Here is a 20017-nt window from a genome sequence, read left to right as displayed (position 1 = left end):
CCACCACATCTTACCTCACAGTTGAGATTATAATCGGTAACAGTGCTTTGAATGTTTTCATTTTAATATGAAATTAGACTAACTGGAAAATACTACCAGACATAAGTTGTCTTTCTTCTTCTTCTCAAAGCCATATGAGGGGCTGAGACTTCAGGACCTGCGAAGGCTGAAGGACATGCTGATCGTGGAATCTGCTGACATGCTCCAAGCCCCGCTCTTCACTGCAGAAGCTCTACTGCGCGCACACGGTAATCCAAAATCTTAAAGACTAACAAACTTTTCAGTAAAATCAAAATTCTAGTTGTAGGTTTCCTTTTTATTTCCAAGTGAAAGAGAAGTAACTGTTAATCAAATACCAGGAAACAGTTCATACAGTACTTTAGAAAAAATACAGCTGCAGTATGTCAAAAAGCATTAAGGCAGACAGGGAAATTGATAGGAAAGTGATTCAAACTAGAAATTATAATGACAGACATTTTAACTTTTGTAGTATGGAGAAACAGAGTTTTCCTATTTTACCGAGAGACACAGAAGTAGAACTTTCATGGTTTTATATGTCATAAAAAGTCAGAATCATTGTACCTGTTTTTGACAGACCTATGGTTTTCTGCCACTATATATTCGTGTATAAAACTGGATCCAATTTTAGTTATTAATTTACTTACTGTTGCAATAAAAGCAGTCTTACCATTGTAATAAATGGTTCAAAACTGCCTTGGCAGTTAAAGCAAATGAGTGTTTGTCATTTGAAGGATTTTTATAGTTAGCTCTTCTAGTAGACTTTTCTGTGTGTATATCCCTAACTAGTTTAATTTCACTGAAATCAGTCTTTGTACTTGTCATGTAGTTTAAACTGTGGTTGTCAAAATGGGGATACACTGAGTTCAGAACAGATATACAGAATCCAGACAAAAGTATCTCTCTGAAACTCAGTGGAAGCTTTAGGCTTTGATTCAGTGATTCAAAACTTGTGCTTACTGAAGCATCTGCCTTGTTACTGTGTGCCAAAGAACTACTCAGGCAGTTGCATTCTCATCACTGTGTTGCTGGATTAAGCTTTCATACCCTATTATTTTTGTGGGCTCCTTGTGAAAATAAAAGGGAGAAGGAAAAGTGAAATAGTAAAATGTTATTTTAAACCCACAACTTGTGGCACACTTTCATGAGGAGGTATGCTACCTGAAACTCATCTCTTTTACATTGTTTTTAATCGTTATTATTTGTGGTTCTTTTGACATTGAATTAAGTCCTTGAACTTGTGCCGGTCTGATGATATTTAAGGCACAGTCTTTGCGTGTATGCTTTTTTAATGTTGATTATTTGTTTAGCACTCTATAATGTATTTATAATATGTGCAATATTTGAATGCTGTTTTGGACTCTCAGAATACTCTCATTAAGGCTAAATATTTTACTAAATGGGTAGGTAGTTTCTGTAACCTGTGCAGATATTTTGAAGGAGAAAATTATGGCAATACCATTCAAACTTGCAGCACGGGCCATAGCAAGTCCAAGAGCAGTGAGGTTGATGTGAACTGTGGAGAAACGTCTGCCAGCATCTAGTGAGCTGGAATTGAAAGTTGAGAAGAAATGAGTCTGTGTTTCAAAGGTCATTTTACTGATGTTGCTGTAGTGATGTCGCAGTAACTTAATGCAATTGACCAGTGCAGAGAAAGAAACACAGACAATTTGCAAGTCATGAGAAAGTCAACTATTTTGCCTGTAGCTGTAGTCATACGCTGGAAATTTTTCAAATATAATTTGTTTTATTTGAATTGAAGGCATGGAATTGGTTCAGCCTCATAAAGGGAGTAACTGAGCTATTTACAAAATGCTTAGACAATTGGGAAACATTAAATGCCAAACCGTAATGTTTTTGCATTTAATCTTGAAATACGTAGAAGAATACTATGAAATCCTCACCTAATTCACATTTAATATAAGAAAAATATGTCTTAGATTTTTTGAAAGATCATTCTTACGTACTAATTTTTAATGGTTTACAGATATGTAACATTTAATCCAACAGACTTTGCTTTCTTTTATCATACAATGATATCAATCTACTGACACAGGCTGTAAGAATTGAGGTTTTGTGTTGTTTTTTTTCATGAAGAGACAGAAGCATTTAGAGTTAGACCAAGATAAAATTATTAGGGCAGTCATGAAAATAAATAACACTACCATTTTTCTACAAGTGTTTTTTCAAAATTATTCCTGTTTCTTTTCTAGTTAATGATAAAGCAGTTCATTTCAGGATAAAAGAGAGATAATTCAGCAAGGATAACTACCTCATATTTTACTAAAACTCATACGTTAGTAAAGAAAACACAGTAGAATCCATTTAGTAGCATCTCTTAACTCTGAGTAATTTTAAAGATACAATACAAACAAAGGAGCTCAAGAAAACTTTTAGCAAATTTTATCTGTATCTTAGCATCAATCAGCTCCTTGTGAAAGATTATCAGCTTAGGATAATTTGACAAATGCTAATAAAAGTCACATGTTTTGAAGTGTCAATATGTTCAGGCTACATGTCTTTAAACAAATGAAAGTAAACTATAACCCGTGATATGTTTTATTGTAGATAAGTAGGCACCTGGTCAGTAAATCATTTCCAGCTCAAAGCCTTTTTTTCATATTAGAAGGGAACAGATTTTATTATGACAGCAATCATTATTTGACCACGACAATATTTTAAGTTCAGTGCTTAGAACACGCATTTTTTTTCCAGCATTAATACAGTATAGGAATACTATTTGTCTTTTTCCTATAAAATGTAAAATTCAATAAAAATATCACAGATCTTTTGATTAATAACATTGAGTTTCCAGTGGCAGTACCTAGCGTTTTAAAAAAAAAAAAATCTTCAAAATATCTATTTAAATTGATAGGAAAATTGGAAAATTTCTCTTTACTTCGGAAATTCTGGTTCATCTGATCTGTGCGTAGTATGAATACTTAAAGATTCAAATCAATACAGGAATTTTTTAATAGAAAAATTCACTATTCTTAAGATGTATTTAGTATTACTCTTGGGTAGCAGAAACATAAAGCATTTCAAACAATTGTTAAGAAAGATTTTATTCAGTTTTAAGATTTCATACATAATAAATTTGTTTCAGTTGTTCTTTGTTTGTATATAAATGGGCAATGTTAATTATGAATAAAAGTAAAGCATTCAGTAACACAATTATAGAAGAAAAATGTAGTAAGACTATGCGAAATACCTTGAGCAATCAGGTGGGGTTTTATTCTTTTTGTTCCCCAGAAATACATAACTGTCATATGCACGAATGAAGACTGGTAACTCGTTAGCTCACAAATCTTTTTGTAATCTCATTTTCTCTTAGTCTTCTTCCTTCGTTTGTAGCACTTGCCTCCATTTTCTTCAAAAAACCACGGTAGATAGAAGTCAATCCATATTGAACAATTTTTTTCAAAAAAAAGGAAAATACAGAAGATTCTGTCATGCAAGGACTGTTATATTTTGTTCTGTCTTTGCAAGTCACTGAAATTCTGGTTTCTGAATCTCCTCGCTACTACTTGCTGTAAATAAATAATACAAATAATTATATTTAAGACTGATACTACAGGGAATGGAGATGCTTGCAATGCAGTTATTTACATAAAAACATTGCATTATGTAGTATCTTGGAATGTGTTCTGTAAAATTTAATGTCTAAAGTTCCATTCACTTCCACTTACCATATTTATTTCTTTCCCGGTTTTTTTAGCTTGTGTTTATATATTCTTTTGAGGGCACAGTTACAAAATATATTCTGCACCATGCAAGCTGCATAATTTGCCGTGTCTGTGCATTTATTGCAGACTGGGACAGGGAGAAGTTACTTGAAGCGTGGATGTCGAACCCAGAGAACTGCTGCCAGCGCTCGGGGGTGCAGATGCCAACTCCCCCTCCGAGCGGATACAACGCCTGGGACACGCTCCCTTCTCCCCGCACCCCGCGCACCACTCGCTCCTCTGTGACCTCCCCCGACGAAACCAGCCCCTCGCCAGGAGACCTTGAGACAGCTGTGGTGAGTTTGTAAATAGATCTGGAATTGTTAGCAGGGCAGAAGAGCTCGTTTCTAAACATAGCGCACCTAAGCGGACACGGGAGCTGCGTTGTCATCTCATTCTGAAAATAAGTTTGTGAAGACGGGAAGCATTTCATTGCCAAAAGTGGTGAGCAGAGAGGCTGACATCTTAAACATTCTATATAATAACACAATTAAGCATCTGGCTAATAGAAAGCACTCTGTTTTCACCTTGCCTGTCACTTACAAAGTAGCATTTTATCCAGCTACAATCACATCAGTGCATTTGGCTCTTTTGAGCTTCTCTTTTCATTTCATACTTATCAAGATGTTCACTTTCATTGTATCCATGTCCCTAAATGTACTCAATGCTGTGAACCCTGCCTTTTGAAATTTTTTTCTTTAGAAAACAAAATTTTCTTTGTCTGCATTTTGAAATGTCAGCCCACTAGTGTACTGTAAGCTTATAATTACTTTTACTATGTGTGGGCTGCTTCAAGCAGTTTACAAGGCTACTGCAAATTTGAAATATGAAAGCATCTTTCATTAAAATCAGTGTGGTTCTTTTGGAAGACAGAGCTCTCTTTTTAATAATCCACAGCTGCAGCATTATAAAACTTTTGCTCCATGACCTAAGCATTTTTCTAGAACATTATATGCAGTGTTGCAAACGGATCATCCCTAGGTCTCATATTCAAATAAAGATCTTGCGTTCCTGCACAGAAATCTTTTATTTCTTAAATTGTAAAATGCTGAAAAAGAAGATACATAGAAGGAATAATGTTATCATAGATTTATTTACATTAGCAGTTAAATATTGTCTGGGAATACTTCCTAATTAAAATGTGTAATGAAAAATTACGTGTCTCCAGTTTTACATTGTGTGCTTTGTTTTTAATTGATGATCCTTAAGGCCCGAGTGCAAGTTTGGATAATGATCACCATTCTACATCTAGTGTATCTAAATCCGAATCCAGAGTTATACATTTGGTATTCCTGTTCTTTTAAAAATCTTACAAAAGAGCTATCAAAATAATATTTTCAAAATGTTGTTTATGAAATAATATGTGTTCTCATTTTGGCAGGAAAATAAAAACTAAAAGCAATAGATAAAATAAAACCACAAGCTATAAAGCTTCTTTTCAGATTTTGCATTTACATCCTATCTTATAATTAAAACTGTTCCAGTAAATGTTCTGTACTTGATATTTTAAAGTTACATTTCAAACAAAAATGAAGACTCTTATAAATTTAATAGCAAACATTTTTTGAAGAATTGTCAGCTTCTAAAAATTTTATTTTGGCTACACAATAAATGCCTTCATCAAGTTTTGCACTTAAAAGACCCACTTGTTTGGTTTGGTTTGGTTTTGGCTGTAACACAAGTGCTTTTAAAAAGCAGCATACCGTAAGATAACTTTTTGAAAATGTCCTCTATGTGTTTAATATCTAAAGTATTGAAAGCTCAAGTAAATTTTCATGGAATCTTGTCTCCAATGGAAAGAAAAATCTGTCTGTACTCCTTGAAGACCAGGATTATTTATTTTCACACCTAACCACAAGCTATGCGTAGTTTCATTAAAGCTATGCTTTAAATGTTTTCAGAGTAAGGGTCTCAGTATTCAATGTTTTTTCTATAGTACCTAGTTGTATAAAATTCAGCAGTGGTATCTTCTGTTGGAATACTTTTAGCTTAACTTATTCTTTATTTTGATCAAGAGCCTCAAAGTATTTTTTTCAAAACAGTATCTGTGTAGACTATTACTTGTGCTGTTGCACAACCAAATTGTGCTCTGCCTTGATTTGGACCTGATTGTGTGAGATGCTGAACATTTCCTGTAGCTTTTGCCATCTCCAAACTCCATTTCCGGCTGCCTGTGAAGCTGTTGAAAAACTCAGGTCCCTTTTGTCCCTAGAGCTCTTAATTCTGAGGTGTCAGTGCTCTGCAGGTTGAAGCACTTGCTGAGCTGGAGAACATGACGGAAGATGCCTCAAAATGTGCTGTTTGGATAGGAAGATATAGAAACAGGGATATCTCATCTGTGCCATTTCTGTTTCTATAGCTTAAATAACTTCTTTTCTGGTTACAGTTAAATTTTTTGCCCTACTGAGCACTTCTTTAAATTTTTGCTGGGATTTTTCCAACGTAATGTGTCCTGCTGACAACATAAAAGGCTTTAGGGTATTTCTTAATCAGAAGTATTTTTTTTCATCTACAGTGTGACATTTGTATGTGTAATATTTCTGTGTTTGAAGACCCAGTGGATATGCCTTGTGGACATGACTTCTGCAGAGCATGCTGGGAGGCGTGAGTAAATGTGCTTTTCTATCTTTTGAGAAACTTTTGTAGTTGTCATTTTGAAGGGGAAAGCACAGAGACCACAAACGGCTAATGCTAAAGTAATGTTTGGCTTTCCAAGAGTTGCTGGTTTGACCCTATTGAATATTTAAGTTGCCATACACCATGGCTATCAACTGTTGTAGGCTTACATAACGTTCGTTTAGGTCCTGATTCAACAAAACTCTTAAGCAAACATTTCAAGCCTGTGCATAAATAGATGAGCCTACTCTTGGTTTGCTCAGTGTGTGTGTGGTGTTGGCAGCATTGGGGTTTACACTTTCTAAATTAAGCACATGCCTAATTCCATCTCTGAGTTTAGCATACAAAACTTAGGCATCATAAATCCATTTCCAGTCAGAGAAGCAATTAAAATGCTTTCTTACATTGAGGGTTAGTAACTGAGGAGTAGAGTTAACTTATACATTCTGTTCGTGTAATGCTCTTGTTACTACATTTTTTTTTTTAAGTCAAAATAGTTGTGCTAGGAAAGACTTGGACCTGGACAGTTATGCTAGTATAAATATTAATGATGCTTCCCAGGTTCAATTATATCTGTATGCAGTGATTATATTAATATTTGTCCTCAGTCAAGAGATTGTACCACTTGAACTGTACCACTGTAGTGTCTTGTCACAGCATCACACTAGCACAGTTAGTTCTGCTGCACATCAGCCCAATTCCTATGAGCCCGTTCCTCCTGTGCTAAGGAAGAGCACTTTCTCTTCTATACGGGCTTTTATAAGGCATTACTTTCAGTGGCAAGCAAATTAATAGTCTTGCTGCTGTTGTCTTGCAAATTGTTATGCAGTGATGCAGAAGTTACCGAGAGATCAGTAGCTTGACATGATGCTTCTAATTTGAGTGCTGAACTGTGTGTGCTGTGATTTGCACGTGCACTCAGAGCTCCAGCTCAATGTCAAGCAAGTGCTGGCAGTGGCACCTCTAGGGTGGGATTCGTCTTTCCAAGCCAGTCATTTCAAAGTTACTCGGAGCACAGCCAGGACTGAGTTTTCCCATTCTAAGATAGGAATCTAAGATGGGAAGAATTGACAGGCCTCTCTACCTGAACTATTAAAGGATCCCAGGTGGCTCACTTAGAATAGCTGCCTGTCCTTTGGATGATTACAGTTAGATGACATCCTTGATGTCAGATTAATAAGTTACAGCTTTTAAACTAAGCAACCTTGTGCACTGTCAGTTAAAGTCTGGCTCTCAGCAGGTTTCTGGGCTCGTTCCATCTCACATTCTGGTGCTTAGGGACTACAAAGATCTCAGTTTAGAAATTTGTTTCCAAGAGCAGACCTATTTTGACTAGCAGAGTTGTAAAAATTAATTGCATATCAAATTGATGATTTCGTAGATTAATTACACTTACATGTTCCGTTTCTGATTTAAGTTGGAAATAATGCTCAGCTTAATTAAACATTGCAGAGCTGTGTCTGAGAAATGGCAAGGATGGGAACCACAAACACATAGGGCTGAGCATAGCTGACAGTGCTCGTTTTTGAACCAAGACGGTGTTCTTTTTTCTTTTCATTACGATGTTCATCAAATCTGTCTCCCTTTTGAGGAGAGGTAGAGAAAGAGGTACTTCCTGTTCTTTGCTTAAAAATTGATTAACGTGAATATCTGTGAACATAGTGTAAAGTACTCAGCCACTTTTTAATTTTTACTTTTTATTCACAAATACTGACTGACAAAATTCTGGCAGATTTTTGAATCTGAAAATTCAGGAGGGTGAAGCTCACAACATTTTTTGCCCAGCGTATGATTGTTTCCAGCTTGTGCCTGTAGACATCATAGAAAGTGTGGTTTCCAAGGAGATGGACAAAAGATACCTTCAATTTGACATTAAGGTAAACTATCAAACTGTTCTTGTACTCTTGTACTGTATTTCATTTTATAAGAAATACGACTTCTGTGTGAAATGCTGCAGTATATTTGTAGCTTTCCAAGTGGAAATTAATAAATTAATATGTACACTGAATTATTGTTTATCTTATATGCCATAATATCAGTGTTTGATATACCACTGAGAAAGAAGAACATTGTATTTATTCCTTAAGCACAAATGCAATAATTCCATAATGTGTAATTTAATGCAGCATGAATAAAATTATTTGATCAAACTAATGTTTGAACAGGTAGTAGGAAGTTTTTCATTTTTATGAATTTTTGGATTATTTTCATTACCAACACACTGTTTACATTCAGAAATAGTACATGTTTCCCTTTATAAAATTTATTTCAGAAGTGAATTACTTAATTTTTTGCCATCCAGTGCTTCACATGATTACTGTATATAGGAGGAGAAGTAGGAAAACCTTGAGCTAGTTTTCCTGTTTCATTTTTTTAATGTTTATTTCCATCATTGCAACTTGGTTGTTAAAACGAATTTTAATTCACCTTTTTTTCTTTTATACTAGTATAGTAATGAACTATTCTTTGACATAATGTGCTACTTTATCAATGCTGGCAGGGCAAAAGAAAGTAGAGAAATACATTTTGGTTTATAATACTTTGTGTGACAAGTCTCTTTAATACACAGTAACAGTGTCATAGATGGTAAGATGCAAATTAAACTACCAAATCTGATTAATCTTATACATCTTCGTATTTCAAGTGGCTGGTGATCAGCATAGGTTTGAAGTGAAGTAGTGAAAGTTCCTTTGCCTCCTCATTTATTAGATATAAGTTTTGTAAAAGAAGACCTGATACATTAAACAGAAAAGACGGGAGGTAAATTCCTGAGTTAGTGTACTTCTGATTTCAGGCTTATTGCAGGAGGGACATGTTATGGGATTTTTGTTTTAATCAATAAGGTTTTAATTATTTTCAGCTAAAGGAGTCAGTTCTGTTAATAAGTGTATTGCAAGTGCATATATAGTAGAAGTTTCCAGTAAGCCAGATCACAAAGGAACTGACTTGCACACATTCAGCATTTTGTTTGGGATGTAAGTCATTTGCATCTTGGCCTAAGTCTGCAGTACTGTTGTTATTTCAATTAAAAAAAAAAAAAAAAAAAAAGGTGGAGATGAAATTGTTCCCTATTGTTAAAAGCCTCTCTCAAAGTAGCTACAAGATTGTCCTTACGCTTTTTGGCTTTGTTCCATCAAAGGAGAATTATGAATACAGATTGTTTTATATCAATGACAAAATCTGATTTTATGCGGTAAAATCTTTTCCTTTTTTTCCTTTTTTTCCTCAGGCCTTTGTTGAAAATAATCCTGCTATTAAATGGTGTCCTATACCGGGCTGTGAAAGAGCAGTAAGGCTAACAAGACAAGGATCAAATTCAACAGGATCGGATACACTTAGCTTCCCCATGCTAAAAGCCCCTGCTGTAGATTGTGGCAAAGGACACCTTTTCTGCTGGTTAGTACTAGAAACTTACCTACATAAACTCACAGTCACTGCTGTTCCAGGGGTTAATTAAAAAGTCCCACTTAGCACCATGTATTTGTGTGGGATGGTATATGACTGTACTATCTTGCATCCATGGACCAGATAACTTCATGTCCATAAATATTTTAGTATTTTGGGGCACAGCAAAGGTTTATAATGCTGTCTTACTCATTATTGGTCCTGTCTGGTGCAAAACAGTGGCATGGAGTGCTGTGATCTGTTCTGAGAGGACACAGAAGTGGGATATTGGTGAAGGGATTTTTGTGTCTGCTCTGGATAGTGGTAGTGATAGTGGTAGAAACATGGTGCATTTTGAAGAGTAGCACAGAAAGTCAGCAATTTTTAGCTCTTGCTGAATTTTGGTAGAATTGCATCAAGGAAGCTGGAGTTTAAACAGAACTATGAATGACCTTTTGCTTCATACATAGCTGTTCTGTTTGCCAGATCTCTCCAATCGTTGTTTCACTTTAGGATCAGCACTTTATGTTCTGATGAGTTTTAAGATGAATACAAGCTTGAGTAAAAAGCCATAAGTCATTTAAAAAACATCCCTCAGATTGCCTGTCTTCAGCACTTCCGAGAAAGGACAACAAAAATGTCAACCAAAACCAAAAAGCAGTGGGATATTTTTCTGAAGTACAGAGCAAACCCCCTCTCCTAGTTTTTTGAGCTTATGAGACTGTCAGTTTATGACTATTGTAGTGGAATGTCCTTTTCGCTGCTGGAAAGTCAAAAAGGCTCAAGCAAAGTATACAGACATCCAGACAAGCTGAGTAAGCCTTCTTTCTATTTTTCAATTGAAACATGAAGCAAGAAGAAGAGATCCTGAATAATCTGCATGATTCCAAGTATGATAAGACTCTTAATGAAAGAAGCTTCTGATTTTACTGCTTTCCACATATGAATGAAAAGAAAGAAGGAACAAGAGGAAAGTAGACATAATAAAACAACCGCAAAAGCCAGAGAAGAGAACTTATTGGGAAGAGGCTGTTCACAATGGATGGAGAACTTGGAAAATGACAAATCCTGTTGAAATAAAACAGAAAATGTTTTTTACCAGTGAACATAAAACAAACTTCAGTACTATTCCACAAAAACTTGAAATCCTTTCATCCTTGCTTCTGATCACAGACAGAGAATCAATTTTTCTGTTACCCTGAAGGGACAAAGCTTGAGACCACTTCAGTGTAATATTGACATGATCCTTCAGAAATCGGCAGCTTCTGTGTCCTTTGCATGGGCTGAATGTATGAGCTCCTGAGGATGTCCTCTGAGTGTGAAAATGTCCTCTCAGTGCCTAGTTTTTATAAGAAATGTCTTTTTTATGTTGCCTGGTAATATTTCTGAATGTCCTTTTTATTTTAATGCTTTGAGATATTGCACAAGCAAATACAGTTAAGGTCTTGGAAAAAGACCTCATTTTAATAGCAAAATGTCCCAGAAGGCCTTTCCCAGACCTTTTTTCGTCCCCGCAAAATGGAGTGAGGAGTTTCAGCAATGGCAAGAAAGTTCTGCAAAGCATCCTGCAGTGCTATGAATCAGAACCATTTGCTGAGGACAGCCATGTTAGTCTTATGGTACAAAAACCCTGTGCATGAATGGGTTCCTCTGGAGAAAAATAAAGTGTATTCTCAGTTCAGAGGGTTTTCATCATGACTGCATGCTTAAAGGGAGTTTGCTCTATATTTTAAAAACCAATCAACACATCTCGCAGTTCCCTACTTGTGTCAGTTCTGCAAGTTTTGCCCAGGTAATCCACACATTAGACATCGCAATAGCAATTGATCCTGAATTTAGTAAGAGATTCTTTGGAATTTATGTACTAGAAAACCCCTACCAGCCCCTTGATAATTACTTGATTTTTTTGGATCTGTAGCCTTCTTGCTCATGAAAGCAAAAAAATTCTCTGAGTCTATTGAGCAATTTCCTTTTTTTTTTTTTCATGTGGGAGTGGGAGTGTTCCTGTTAAGTACAGAGTTCCTTAGAATTACCCACCACAAACAGCACCTTCAACAAAATGTAATCTGTTGTTACAAAGTTCTGTTCCCTTTCAGAAAAAGCATTCTGAGATATTTAAATGTAGTACAAATGAAAACTGTGCACAAATCCTACATCTGTGTATTATAAGACACATTTGACCTATTAGAACCCCTTTATGCTGTCTCAGAAGCACAGGGAATTGAGGCAAGGAGACACTTCTGGCAAACAGTTGCAGCAGGTAGTGCACACCGAGTTTTGCACCTTCCCTCCTCGCTCCTTTCATCCTAGATGGAGAGGAGGAGCAGAGTCTCCTGTAGGAGAGACATCTCTACCGGTGCACTTGGGAAGCCAGTTTTAAGTTGCAGTGGTGCTTTGCTGTTTTGATTCAAAATTCATTATATGATGCAAACGTTATCATGAAGGGAAAAAAAATCCTGAACTGCATTCTTCTTGGACCATGCTTTTAGCCCTTCCATGAATTTTAACTTGTTGAAACTTGCTGCAATTCTATTGAGTATGTACTGCACCTTCAAATCAATCATCCTGCTGAGTGTTGAGGAAGGCAGTCTGGGGAGGCTAACGCTCTTAATTGTCACAGCCCTTTGTCATTAGTTCCCTTCGTTCAGTGCTGTCAGGGAGTCTATCCAAAATACAACTTCGTTTCATAGGAAGGTTTATGAGCAATAAGCTCAACGCTCTTACTCTAGTAAGATGGCATCCCAGTATAAAACCCTTTGTTCTGGAGGGGGCTGAGGAAAGAACTTCCATGAGAAGCTGTTTTTTAACTCTGTTGTGACTGTAGTATAGATGCAGATACATGACATATATATGATTGCACTTCTTTTAAAATTCACAAGTTTGCAAATCTGAAAGCATCAAAGACACAACCTTCTCCCACCAGTAAGAGATTGACTAATCAGCTTTTAACTTAAAACTGAGTTTGTTTAAGTTATTTTTGCTAATTTCAGTCCTTTCTGGGAACAAATATTGTGTGAGAGGTCTTGGCTCCATTAAGTCAATTATTTGAGTGTGTACTGCTGTCCCACAGAAGTGAAAGGTCTCCATTTTCAATCAGGGCTGAGATCACCTCATTACAGACTAGTTATTCATTCCAGCAAAATCTTTCCCAGCTGCAGATCTTAAGTATCTCCAAACCAGAGATCTTTGTGTAGTGAATTCAAGCTTGTTTGATAGCAGACTAGCTAGCGAGGAAAAAAGCTGAAAACTGGTGCCGCAACCTTTTCTTTGTTCCTGCATTCCTGCTGAAGATGTGCACAAGAGCAATCAGAAGAGTATCGATGTAGCTTCTGCATCTGCCCTGGAGAGAGCAACCATTGCATCTGCAGAAAACTTGCATGTGCTCTGATGCAGCTGTTGCCCATCTGAAATACACTTCCTCTGAATTGTTTAGTTTGATGTAACAGATGTCTGAGGCTATTTGCTGCCATTCCAGTAAATAAAGGAGTCATTGCAAATCTAGAGTCCATATTGACACATCTACACCCAAGCACCATTTGGAAGCCACGTATCTGCCAACATGTAGTAGTGATTGCCATCCTTAAAGTTAGCAGTCTCTTCAAGAGAAGCTCAAGGGACTCGATTCTCCACTATGGCCATGTATCTGAATTAACGACCCCATGGAAGAAACTCTGGTGGAGAGAGAGAACATCCATAAATACTTAATTCTGGTGTTGAAGGGCTAGGATCTTGTTCTAGATTGAAAGCTTGAATCCACCTAAAGATTAATTATTGCAACTAAATAGATGCAAGTAATTCTACATAAAATGCATTTCAGCTCTAGCAGTCTACCTCGTTTTGCATAATCTCATTATTCTGGTTTACCTTTATCACATACACTATACTAGCACTTTCTGTGACACTAAAATAGTACTGGGGCATAATTCAAACAAAGTACAAACCATCTGATTTATTTCAGATTGTAATTTTGAAAAGCTCCTTCCCCTTCCCCTTCCCCTTCCCCTTCCTTTCATTTCCATCACATTTACATTATTTATGAATCTTAATGATGCTTTTGAGCAACTACTTGGAGAATATTTTAAAATAATGTTAATTACATGGCTTTTTATCTCCCTGACTTAAAGTCTTAGCGTCTCTTGCTCAGTGTCAATGTTTTTTAGTGTGAACCAATTTCAACTTTAAATATCTAAATGATGAGTTATTGTGTCTACATCTTAATTTTCAGGGAATGTCTTGGTGAAGCACATGAACCTTGTGACTGTCAAACCTGGAAAGACTGGCTACAGAAAATATCTGAAATGAAACCAGAAGAACGTAAGAGTCATGCTGGGGGCAGGGGTTAATTTAACACACACACACAAAAAAAAGAGGTGTTTAGTTTTTAGAGGGATTTTTTAGTTCCATTGAGTAAAAACTCTACATTTCTTGAAAAACAGGGTAAAAGAGAGGAGGAAAATTAAACCCCTGAATGAGAGGCTGCTTCATACTTGAACTGCATGTTAGGCAGCACTATGGCAGACTGTTCTCCTTAAATCATTCCTCTCCATAAATCCGCATGTGGTTCAGTCACAACCTATAAAACCCTTCCTTTTATAGATTTCTTACAGTAACTTATTGATTTATTCCTGAATGTTAAATAACTTTTACTGAAACAACTAATAAAGGTTGGGTTTACGCAAGACAGACGTTTCCTCGGTCAACAGAAACAGAAAAAGATACAGTAATATGAAGAAATACTAACTTAACTTGGTTACCACAGTTCAGAGCTTCCCATATGATGTTACAAATATTCTGGAAACCATAGAAAAATTTATAAAGAGGCAAAATAGACCATACTTTGTCTAACTATACCAATTCTTCTCATCTATGTATTTTATCATTTATGCATTATAAATGTCATCTATATAATAATTCCTATAGAAATGTATGTGTAGAAATATATGTAAATAATGTGTGATTATATTATATATTTATATGTGAGTAATACATATCATGAAGAATTATTATACTCTGTCAAGAAATAAGTAAACATATATCTTTTCTAACATGATTTTCACAAAAGATTACACAGGTACAATTTCAACTTCTCTGTTTTTGCATGCTCCGCATCCTCCTGTCACCCTCAAAAAGTTGTGGGAGTGAGTGAGGCGTATGAAGATGCTGCCAACTGCCTGTGGTTGCTAACAAACTCCAAACCATGCGCCAACTGCAAATCTCCAATTCAGAAGAACGAGGGCTGCAACCACATGCAATGTGCCAAGGTGAGAAGGACCCTTCATATAATATGTTGTGAAACTATGATTCAGGTTGTGTATGTCACGTGTACGTGTTAGGAGCACAGACTTCCAAAACCTCTGAATGTCACACCTGAGATCTAATGGAACCTGTTGCAAGAATTAGATAATTGACAGATGCTGGGTTACGTGTATTTAGAAAATGTTTCGTATTTAGTGAAATCTGTTTGGCTGGCAGGTGAACACTGTAATGATCAAAATTTCATGAACACCTAAGAATTACTGGCAATACAGTATGAAACTTAAGAAAACAGAAATAATTGATAGTTTAATCATCCTTAATAATGTAGAAGAGAAAGAGCATTTTTATTAGGCAGAAGGTGAAACATTTGAAGGAGTGGTAAGCTCTAATGAAGGTTTTGCCTTACTGCATTTTTCTTTTGCATTATTTCTCTAACATAGCAACAAAACAGAGAAGTTCAGATGGCTGTAAACAGGAATTAATCAGTAGGGATAAAAAGACAGCAAAGAGTAATTCCAAAAGAAACATACTGGTGACAGCAGCCAAAAAAGTAGTCATGAATTTGAACTATGCTACAGAAATAGAAATAATACTTTTTGCTGTGAGTTCAGTATCATTTGAGAATGCTTTTTCTCCCAAATTAATTAAAAGCACCATATTTAGAATACTGTTTATGTAGAAATATATAACTACAGATAATGCTTTTTTGAAGAGCACCATTAAAAATAAGGAAGTAGCACAGACTTGACATAGTTGGCCTCCAATAAAAAGCTAAGAGATTTAGAAAGTAATTCTCGTTTTTTCTGGAAGTGTGTTTCTCTCTCTCCATTACTATGCAGATCACATTTTCTTTATGTTACTATCACATATTCTCTCTCTTTCTGTGATATGAAGGTTGGGTCTTTTTTTGCTGTTGTTTCTGTCTGTGGAAGCGGAGAACAGACTCTCCTCCACTTCGGTTTATGCCAAATTTACTGGTTTGGGTTTTTTTCTTAAATGATTTTCTAAAAGAGCTCCTAAATTCCGTAAAATTCTGTAAAAGGTGTGTTTGTTGCAGCTTTTGCCACTGAGATCATCTCACTTGAACAAAAATATGGATTCAGGCTGGAGATTACTTTGGCCATTAAACACTGTTAAATGTAGATAATTTAACACAGTACCCTTGCAAGGCACTGGCTGACAACCACAGTTGTCTTTTTTTCTTTGATGCTGTACCTTTTAAACAGCTTTAAGTATCCTTAAAAGGGCCGGATTCCTTTTCTGGTGGAGAAATCCCTGCCAACAGAAGCTGCCTCCCCTCAGCCCAGTGAGGAAGGATGGGAAGGGTGTCCTCAGGCCCAGTGCGGGGCTCAGACGCAAGTCAGAGTCAGCATCTCGCTTGTCTCCTCCTCCACCAAAGGGTCTGTGACGGAGCTTCTGCCCTCGCTGCCTTTGCTCAAGTCCATGATGGAATGAGCTGCGGCTGCCTCTTAGCAGCAAACAGGTGCCTTGCTGTACAAGAGGACAGTCTTTACTCCTAAAGTCACATTTCTGTATTTAGGCAGGCATCATACTGGTTTATGAGCCCAGTTTCTAAGGACACAAGGCTTAGCTGGTTCTGCTCTCTCACTCCCCCACCTGTAGTATGTTTTTTTTTTTAACCTTCTGGGTGCTTTGAACCAGACACAAAGGGGATTCACAGATATTCAGTTAGTGCAAGTTTCATGAAACTTGGTAGCTCTGTGCTGCAGAGACTTAATTTGTACTGACACCAAGAGAGAGGCTGAAATACCCACTCAGCAGTTACCTCTTCTGCTTGGCTCAGGCGGTGGCCAGGCAGATGTGGTTTGTGAAGGCTGGGCGGTGCTGCTGCATGGCTGGGTGATCATAAAGACACATAAACAGAGCTCAGGGCTTTGGGAGATGTGTAGAAACAGATGGTCTGATCTAGTTGAAGATGTCCCTGCTCATTGCAGGAGGAATTGGACTAGATAGCCTCTAAAGGTCCCTTCCAACCCAAACCATTCTATGTTTTTATGTGGTTTGGAACATTCAGTGAGACCGAGGTATTGAAGGAGTGTCTTGGAACACTAAATGAATCTTGGGGTTTTTGAGGAGGCTTTTGGAGATGTGGGAGATTAGAAGATATGGTGGAGTGGTCATAGAAGGAGATCATATGAGAGAGGTGAGATTATAATTGCAGTAGGAGCATATATGCATAAATTAATAGGAAGTCAAGCATTATTAGTTCTGTTGCTTGTGAAACAACTTGTTTCATACATTTTTTTTAATATTTTGTAATTATTTTTTTTTCTTATGATGAATATGAGTGGGTTTGAATTACAGGCAAATGATGCAGTGATACACACTTAACACTTTTATACACAATTATTCTCCTACTTCATTCTCAGCACTCATCTTACTATTTTCTATAAATAAGCAGCTTCAAAAAACTGTTTAAGAACAAGGTGCAGCACAATAACAGAAAGAAATACTCCAGTCTGCATTGCTTTTTAGAAGAAAATCAGTACCACTGGTGAGACAAAGTTGGCAAAACTACAATGCAATAATTAGGTTTCATTTCTTTCTGTAATATATCTAATTGATTGTATAAAACAACTACTGCTAAACACATTTGGTGTGGAATAGGTATTCCTAGACAGGTTAAGCTTATCAAAGAGAGAAGAAGTGCAGCTTAATTTACCAAATTCCAATAATAACGTTAATAGCTTCATATTTATTAATGTAAATTTTTGCTTCATTTTTTCAGGATTTTTTCTTTGCTCATCTGTAAAACAGATAAAATAAACAGAATTCACCAAGCCAAAGTCTTGCCTGACCATCCATAAATAGCTTCCAATTGTTTTGAAATAAACTAGAACTCAGTGCTGAGTTGAAAATATATAACACAGTTGTAACTTCTCTGGTGCAGAGAAGCCTGGATAAGTCAGATCCTCTTGTAAGGTGTTACCTGTTTGGAAAGCTCCCTGCTGAGTTGATGCAGACAATGCCCACCTTGAAGTAATCTATCTTCAAAGTTTACATTCAGGTTTTTTTATCTCCTGTTTTTTGTCTCTTGCTTTAGTAATTGTTACTAATATTTTGCATTGGGAACACCACACGACAAAAATACCAGTAATCATGTTTTTAGGAAAGAAATCACCTTTTCTCGTGGACAGTTGCTGTGTCGCTTAAAAAAATGAGACTTTTTTTAAAACAGAAACTCAGGCCTGATCAGCTATATTTATCATTTGATTTATTTGATGCACTTAAAACTTAACTTGTAGATGCAACACAGTCTTGTGATCCAGGGAACAAAAATTATGCGTGACATGATTTGATAACCCAGGTCTTCTGTAGTAGGTAAAATAAATAGTAAGGAGGTTCCTCAGAAATTGTTTTGACTGTAAACACACTCAAAATTATGTTAATTCAGCTGTTAGTGGAGGAACAGTGATGCATAACTGCAAATCTACAATGTATCAACTTCTTTTTTTCTCCCCTGTTCCTTTTTCTTCTGCAGTGCAAATATGACTTTTGCTGGATATGCTTAGAAGAGTGGAAGAAGCACAGCTCTTCCACTGGAGGCTATTACAGATGCACTCGCTATGAGGTTATTCAGCATGTAGAGGAGCAGTCCAAGGAGATGACAGTAGAGGTAACAAAAATAGCGCTAAGGCTGCAATTTTCTATTTAGAATAAGTTTAAGCAGAATGCTTCCAAACCCGAGTTTTAAATGGAAAAATACAACCTTAAATATACCAAAGGGGCAGAAAGAAAACACTGCTTATTTGTGGATAGGAACGTAACATTTGGTTCTGCTTTTGGCTTTGGTAACGACCACTGATTGACTTTACTAAAGTCATTTTACTTCTCTGTGCCATGGTTTCCTTTTGTGGAAATGGGCATGCTGGTACTGTAATTAGCTGCCGTGCACTATAGAAGACATGCCTTCATTTTGGCATTTGGAAAGTCTGCTTAGATAGCATGCACACGCAGTGTATCAACCCTTCGGTTGTAGTATTTAAAGACTTGTGAATTTCAAAAACTACATTTGTCTGTTTACTTACCTGGCACTCAGCAGCATTGTGTACAACACTTTACACGTAGTGGGAATAGAAGCAGTTGGTTATGCAATTGTATCTAATGCTGATTGCTACATTAACTCATAAGATTTATTGTGGTTTTTTGTTTCCCCATTATTTTCCAGGCTGAAAAGAAGCATAGAAGATTTCAAGAGCTTGATAGGTTTATGCACTATTACACAAGATTTAAGAACCATGAACTTAGCTACCAGGTGTGGGTCAAGCTATTTTTACTGATTTTTCTTTCTATTTTATTAATCCCCAAAAAAAATCTTATTGTCTTTTCTTTATCTTCTTTTTCTAGTTAGAACAGCGCCTTCTAAAAACAGCCAAAGAAAAGATGGAGCAGTTGAGTAGAGCTCTCAGTGGAAGTAGGTATTTGCTGTGGTCTGTGAATTCGATCTGAAATCAAATTGACTCTGTTATGACTACACCCTTATTTTTTTTGGATAGAGCTCACATCAGTCTGCTGTGTGATATGATCCCTCCAGTACTAGAATTCATAAGCAGTGGATGAAAGCTAAATGTACAGTAAAACTTATCTATTCCAAAGACTCAAGGAGAAAGCAGGATTAGTTAGGAGAGGCTAATATTTGGTGCTTACTTCTTTAGTAAGAACACTGTGTAGTCATTGAGAACCTGCTGCTGTTTGCTTGCAAAATATTTAACTAACATGCACATAAATTACATTTCAGAGAAAAACTTATGCTAAAAGAAATGCTGACATCAGCAGGAGAATATTTTCACAATGTTTGTTTCATCCTGCAGCTGAGGGAGGCTGTCCTGATACCACATTCATTGAAGATGCAGTACAAGAGCTTCTAAAAACTCGCCGCATTCTTAAGTGTTCTTATCCCTATGGATTCTTCTTGGAGCCTAAAAGCACAAAGAAAGAAATATTTGAACTTATGCAGGTAACGCATTTGTATATTTTACTTTTCTAATGTTACTTTT

At 36.4% G+C, this 20017-nt stretch overlaps 1 protein-coding gene across 7 annotated transcripts in view; it reads left to right on the top strand.

The window, feature by feature from the left end:
• The window catches only part of ANKIB1 (ankyrin repeat and IBR domain containing 1), a 92276-nt gene that overhangs the window by 62281 nt on the left and 9978 nt on the right, over positions 1-20017 (top strand). For all 7 annotated transcript variants that reach the window (XM_065830756.2, XM_065830758.2, XM_065830755.2 and 4 more), the window contains exons 5-15: positions 131-248; positions 3831-4039; positions 6259-6347; positions 8092-8236; positions 9589-9755; positions 13969-14057; positions 14874-15004; positions 18502-18636; positions 19189-19275; positions 19368-19434; positions 19832-19977. In XM_065830756.2, coding sequence (XP_065686828.1) covers positions 131-248; positions 3831-4039; positions 6259-6347; positions 8092-8236; positions 9589-9755; positions 13969-14057; positions 14874-15004; positions 18502-18636; positions 19189-19275; positions 19368-19434; positions 19832-19977 — 1383 coding nt within the window. The remainder of the gene's footprint in view (positions 1-130; positions 249-3830; positions 4040-6258; positions 6348-8091; positions 8237-9588; positions 9756-13968; positions 14058-14873; positions 15005-18501; positions 18637-19188; positions 19276-19367; positions 19435-19831; positions 19978-20017) is intronic.

Source organism: Patagioenas fasciata, chromosome 2 (genome assembly GCF_037038585.1).
Source record: "Patagioenas fasciata isolate bPatFas1 chromosome 2, bPatFas1.hap1, whole genome shotgun sequence".
NCBI classification, from domain to species: Eukaryota; Metazoa; Chordata; class Aves; order Columbiformes; family Columbidae; genus Patagioenas; species Patagioenas fasciata.
This window is presented reverse-complemented; position numbering and strand designations above follow the sequence as displayed.